This window comes from Bidens hawaiensis, unplaced genomic scaffold (assembly GCF_021521415.1).
Source record: "Bidens hawaiensis isolate Kalapana, Puna unplaced genomic scaffold, B.hawaiensis_p1.1 tig00011729_1, whole genome shotgun sequence".
Classification (NCBI taxonomy): domain Eukaryota; kingdom Viridiplantae; phylum Streptophyta; class Magnoliopsida; order Asterales; family Asteraceae; genus Bidens; species Bidens hawaiensis.
This window is the reverse complement of record NW_027491927.1, coordinates 300,483-306,818: the sequence shown is the minus strand read 5'-3', so window position 1 is coordinate 306,818 and position 6,336 is coordinate 300,483. Positions and strand designations below refer to the sequence as shown.

General features: G+C 33.8%; 1 protein-coding gene across 1 annotated transcript; it reads right to left on the bottom strand.

Annotated features, from left to right (window-relative positions):
* Positions 1-720: 720 nt before the first annotated feature.
* On the bottom strand, positions 721-5,059 carry LOC143538816 (AT-rich interactive domain-containing protein 1-like). The gene is made up of 2 exons (XM_077032281.1): positions 3,999-5,059; positions 721-1,533 (listed from the first exon to the last, which is right to left on the bottom strand). Exons 1-2 carry the CDS (start codon positions 4,830-4,832, stop codon positions 721-723), a joined length of 1,647 nt encoding a protein of 548 aa, XP_076888396.1. The 5' UTR covers positions 4,833-5,059.
* Positions 5,060-6,336: the final 1,277 nt, after the last annotated feature.

Genomic DNA, 6,336 nt, shown 5'->3' with positions numbered 1-6,336 from the left:
TTAATCAAACCTTTGGAAGTATCGATCGGACCCTAAGTTCTCCAAATCGAGTGGAATATATTTGATTGATTTCTACTCCCATTCATCGATTTCAGGCTTTATTCTTGGCAAGGGTTTCTTTCATCTTCTCTCTCCACCCAAAAATCTACATCAAGTACCCATTACTCATTACCTATCAATCCGCATGTATCAAATATACCCTCGTTTACGGTATCGTGTAGTTAAAAAGTTACCCGTTGAGATGTTCACTGGCCATCACCCACAATCTTACCTCAGGTTGTTTGAAAACTCGGCTTTGAATTTCAAATACCCAACATAATAATTTTATGATATCAATAATTTCAACCTTCTGACAATTCGACATTATTTAAGAATATTTTTTTAACATTTTATAACATATTCAACTTTGACACGGGTAAAGGAGTCTAAATGATCATACTGATACAAGTATCACTTTATACCATCTGTTAAAGCCCATTTTTTTTCAAAAAGTTATTTGATATCTAAATAGCTATCCTAATATATCCTTAAAATAATCCATCCATGTGGTTGGACTCTATACAGTTATGGTTCACAAAACATGTAACAAAAGAGTACTGGTGTAATTATCAAAGTAACCAAAAGCAACAAAACCAACATTATCTTGTCCATGTACATTCATAACATAAAACTTTTAAACACTTAACCCTAGCATTTCCCCGTTTCCGGTCAAACTTCGAGTCAAACTTTTAAATGCGCCTTCTTTGGAGAACAAAAGATGGATCCAGGATCATTGCTGCTCGCCTCATTTCCAGCTTTATCAATCTCATCATCGTCACTATCAATGTTGCTTGGATCGGATCGGTTCTGGTGGGCCCTACGCCTATTAACATACACATTGAAATAGTAACTAACCAGATCCTTGTTGCTTCTGTGCTTGAAATAGCTCGTCAAGTCATCCCAAAAGGTTATACCCGCAGACGGAGGGTTTGAGTTTATTATATGCTCAAACAGTTTTTCTTCATTCGGTTTCCACTTAAGAGCAACACTCTCACCCATATCATCAAACTTCCATTTATAAAAAGCGGACCCCACTTCATCCTTGACCCGGTTTCGTTTCTCGGAGACATGAAACCGAACGCATTCTAACGAGCCCGGAAACTGGCAGCCACACGAATCTTGCCTTCCTTTCCCGACTCTTTCAAGCTCGATTAAACTACTTCTCGGTTCTTTTTTATCTAGAGGCCAGACTGGGGTCCCGAGCCATTTGGAATCGGGTTCATAAGGCTGGTCGGTCCACTCGGGTACTGTGGCTTGAAAATGGCGACCCTGTGGGGTCCGTTTTCGCTTTAACTTGTAACCCCAGAAAGAATCTTCATCCTCTCGGTCACTCGGGCTCCCGGTGGATGATGACTCAGAGGAATCTTGAGGCTGCGGTTTTCTTGGAGGTCGTGCGAGTCTAGTCTCTTTGGCAGAAATGAGCCTCTGGCTGCATGTTGATGTTGATTTATCAGCCAGGTCATCATACATTGCTGGATGCATCCTTAAATTCTTCTGCAAAAGGACAGTTAAAAATTCTAATGAAACTCAAAAAAACACTTTCATTACACCATGAGGCGTTTAGAATTAAAGATTGCAGTTAATGCAAAAACACTGAATATCCGGGTCAAACCATTAACTACAGGTTTTGGAAAAACCAAACCAGCTGGGTCGGCTGGACCGGAAAAAACTATTGTATTTTGGTGGTTTGCCGGTTTGGGCCAGTGTTTATATATCACAAGTCACACCATTAGATCTTCTAAATTCAATGAAATTGTAGACTTGGAAAAAGATTGAGCATTTTACATTTTAAGTATTAAAGGGTTTTAAAAAACGTAAAAAAAAGGTACAGCATAAATTCAGTTGAATTAATAATCTATACGTATTGTAACGTATACTAATTGTTATATTCCTACGCATAAATTGTTATACTAATAACAATTCCTACGTAATCTATACTAATAAATTCAGTTGAATTAATAATCTATACGTATTGTAACGTATACTAATTGTTATATTCCTACGTAAAAAAAAAAGGTACAGCATAAATTGTTATACTAATAAACTTTTTAGTACTTTTACTTTTTTTACTTTTTAATTTATATTTCGAGTTATGAGTTTTTACTTATTTGTTTTGAATTTTTTAGTAAGAGTTTTTGAAATGGGTCAAAATGGGTTGAGCTTTCAAAAACTCACTTTGACCCATTTCAAAAACCCCTCACTTCAAAAAAATAAGTAAAAAATCATAACTCGAAAAATAAATCAAAAAGTAAAAGTACTAAAAAGTTTCCTCCGTTTTTCTCGTTCCTTATATATATATATAAATAAAAAAAAACTTGAGAAATTTCAACCCGTTTCAATCATTTTCTTTTTTAAGTTTGACCCATTGTGACCCATTATATACATTGTGATACAACCCAATGGGTCACATTTGCCACCCCTAGTTCGGCTTACATTGACATTCTAAACCTGTAAACCAAACCATGAAACACGGGTTTTCAAAACGTAAAACGAACGGTTCACTCCAAACCCAGCCAAACCAACCAATTTAGCTTGGTTTGGACTGTTCAGGTAGTTTTGGCAGTTTAAAAGAGGCCGTACATTACACGAGTGACCAGATAGCAATGCCCATCACTATTTGCAGTTCAGTTCAGACAAAATAATTTATTTCTCAATTTATACTATTGACTAAATAAAATCAGTTTCAAAATTTTAAAACCAGCAGACCAAATAGAGCACCTAGATCAAACTAATCAAATACATAAGGTAATGATATTCTTCCCGGATTAGGTTCAGTTCTGGATCTAAAGAAAACTACCTTAAGCATTACGGATAATGTTTCTACACATTACTATCAGAACAGTTTCTCAATTTTCAACGCTAAGCATATTAGTTGCACTGTTTATTTTTCAACACTTTGTGTGTCATGCTATTGATGTTAAGATCTTTAAGTTTTATATGGTACTTTTCCTGTAGTATATTCAACAAGTTTATTATTTATGCTAGTCACTGAGCACTAAAAATTCAAATGTGGACAGACTATACATTTCAGAAAAAAGAGAATGACTAATAAAATATGAAACAATGATATTTTTTTTTGCAACTAAAAACTAAAAATAATATAAGAAACCCTTCCATTAAACCCATTTGCTGACATATAAAATGTATGCATACAAGTCAGACAAAACAGCGTAAAGTTGTAATTTAACTGATACATAAATAAACAATTCAAAAATAAATCAAGTCAAATAATGGTCAAGTTTGATTATATTTTCTTTTTTATCAACTGATTAAAACTAGGGGGAAAAAAGTACCAGAAACTCAAAAAAAAACGGGTCAAGATTCACCAAAGTGTATCTAAAGTTCCTAAAGCCTCTTAAATTATCTAACTAAAATATTTAGACATATTAGTGAATACGGAAAAATATCAGATATTGGTCAAGGCTGATATTTGACATATTAGTTATCGCAGTGGGATATCGGTAACTTTAATATCGTGAAGAATATATATATATATATAGCAATTTAACAAACAATTCAGTATACTATCCTACCATTAACAAATTAAGACTTAAAACACTAATATCCGAAATATCGGTGAAATATCGCTCAAATATCACCAATATTATCGGTATGGATATTCTGACCAATATTTCACATGGGGACCAATAACCGATATCCCATCGATATTGACTGCATAGATAAAAATCATACTTGAGATGTTAATACCAACATCTACAGAAAATTAAAAATGTAAAACTTTTCATGTAAACATGCAAAGACCAAATAATCAAAACATATAAAATCCAAACTAAACACAAGTGCGCATCAATAAATAATATATAAGCATAAAGTAGTCATTTTTAATATCTAGCACATCAAGAACATATAGAAATACCTAATTGCATCAACAGTAAAGTTTCAGTAATTCACGTAACAAGATTCATATATAAGCTATTGAAAAAGACAACTGAAAATACCTGCCACTTAAGTTTGACCGTCGGATCAACATTAGTCTGAAAAAGCCTTGCCTCTCGAGCCGAAAGAACCTGCTTCCACACATGTTCACCTCCATAAATCTTCCATTTCGACCTTTCAGGCAACGACCCAATAGCAAGATCACACGGGTCTTTTGACACTCGTTTAACCCAATCCAACATTGGCAAATAACGTTCCCGTTTCCTCTTTCGACTCAACTCAGTTTCTTCTTTAGTACCTGACTCAATAATCACACCATCTTTAACATCTAATCCTTCAACCGACCCGACACAACTCTGCGAATCTTTAACACCCAACCCTCTCTCCACAAACTCTTTGTAATCTTTCATCTCAACGTCCGAAAAAAACTTTCGAGAATCCGAAACTTTCTTCTCAACTTCACCAAAACACGAGGATTCGCTTACTAAATCTTTATTATCCTTAACAGTTTTCAAAAACCAGTCATCCAACAAGTCTAGATACTTGACATAAGCCACCTTCAAGCTCGCCGAACACTCCGAACCACACCCTATTTCTTTGGCAACCAAATCCCAAATCCCGTCACGCGAAACGCTCTCATACCCGCCTTTTTCCCTCACACACAAATAAAGCCTCAACAAATTAATAGGCTTTCCATCTCCAAGCATTGGAGGAAAAGGCCTATAACAATTAGTATTAGAAAACTCTTTCAAAAACCTAAACACAATTTGATTAAACACTTTCCCAAACTTATTGTCAATCTCTCTTAGAGAAACCCCATAATAACTGTGAATTGCTTCTAGGGTTCTAAACCAATCCAATGCACACCCATCTGCAACCTTTGACCATCCTGCCATAAGTTACAAAAAGTTTCAAACCCTAATGACAGATCTTACAAAACTGAACTAAAAATCGAATCTTGAAACTGCATGTGTGTAACAGATCATATAAAGATCGAACTGGGTCGTATAAATTATCAAACTTTATGATGAAATCAAGCAAAAGAAGAGTGACCCAGATGAGAAAATTTACAGACTTTATTTCTTGGTTTTAGGGTTTGGAATGAAAAGAGGGAGAAATTTTGAAATCCGCGCCAAGAAAGATGCGTGAGAGAGAAGGGTGGAAGAGACATTTTAAGTGTGTTTTGTGAACAGAGACGAAAAAATAAAGAAAAAAAAATTCAAGATTTGTTACCAGAGAGTGAGGGGCCTCTTGTTTCTGTACTTGTGTTTCTTTAGCCCCTTTGGATTTTATTAATTGAAAACAGGATGGGTGATTGAGATTTGAGGGGAAAAATAAAACTAGGGCTTTTTATCTTACTTGAATTGGGCACAAATAAGTTGGGATGATGAATCTAACCATGGTCTTTGTTGACTTAAGTTGGAGGGTATTTAGGTAATTTTGTTGTACCTTGTATATGTAGAAAGAGGTTGTAAATACTTGATTTTATGATTCTCTTGTGATGCTAGATCTTCATATGTTGAAAGACAATGATGAGTTAATGGACTGTTGTGTTTCTTTATTTGGTTTGATGCAAGGGTATTTGTAACGCGGAGCTGTAGATGATTAGGATTTCACTATGGTAGATGAGGGATGGTGAAGCTATAGATGTCATTCAATTTGTATGTTCGTGATCAGAGGATTAATGGAAATTTATTTATGATGAACGAGATGTTTATGTGTGGGCCCCTTACAATTTTCTTTTACTTTTTTTAAGAAACATAAACTTTGTATATCTATATACATCTCGAAACTTTTACAAAATAAAGTTGTTTATTTGTAAACATAAGTCCAAGTTATTATGTTTATATTTTAATAGAATTATAAATTTTTGTTCATTTTATATATAAAGTTGTATATATTTAAAGTAAACTGCTATACCTATTTATACAATTTGAATTGTTTCAAGTATTAGTAATCTCATAACATTTGACATATATATTATATAATTTCACGAAAATTAATTTCTTAATAATTTACCATGTCCTATTATTTTCCCTCAAGTACTCCCCAATTACATAATTAGGGAAGATCTGATAAGGGGTTGATCTAGCCTTTTCACTTAGTGGAGTAAATTTTTCTCGTAAAGTGTGTGTGTGTGTAGGGAGAGTATCAAGAGAAAACTCATCCTTAGAGAGAAAAACTAAAAAACTTTTAAAGATATACTTTTGATTAAGAATTAAAAAATATTTTCAAATTTTCGTTTTTCCATTATTCTTATATTTTGTTACTCTTCACTGAAAAAAAAAAGACAAGACGTTGTAGTACACATACGTGTTACTGGACGATAGTATTGTATTACACATGTGTAATACTATGTATTTTTATGTCCAATAGTGTTTAATTGCATATAGTCAATAA

Bases quoted from the DNA above. Each gene is read 5' to 3' on its own strand.
- LOC143538816 (XM_077032281.1), bottom strand. From the start codon at position 4,832: ATGGCAGGATGGTCAAAGGTTGCAGATGGGTGTGCATTGGATTGGTTT. The intron at 1,534-3,998 runs GTATTTTCAGTT...GTCCTTTTGCAG, and splicing joins CGGTCAAACTTAAGTGGCAG to AAGAATTTAAGGATGCATCC.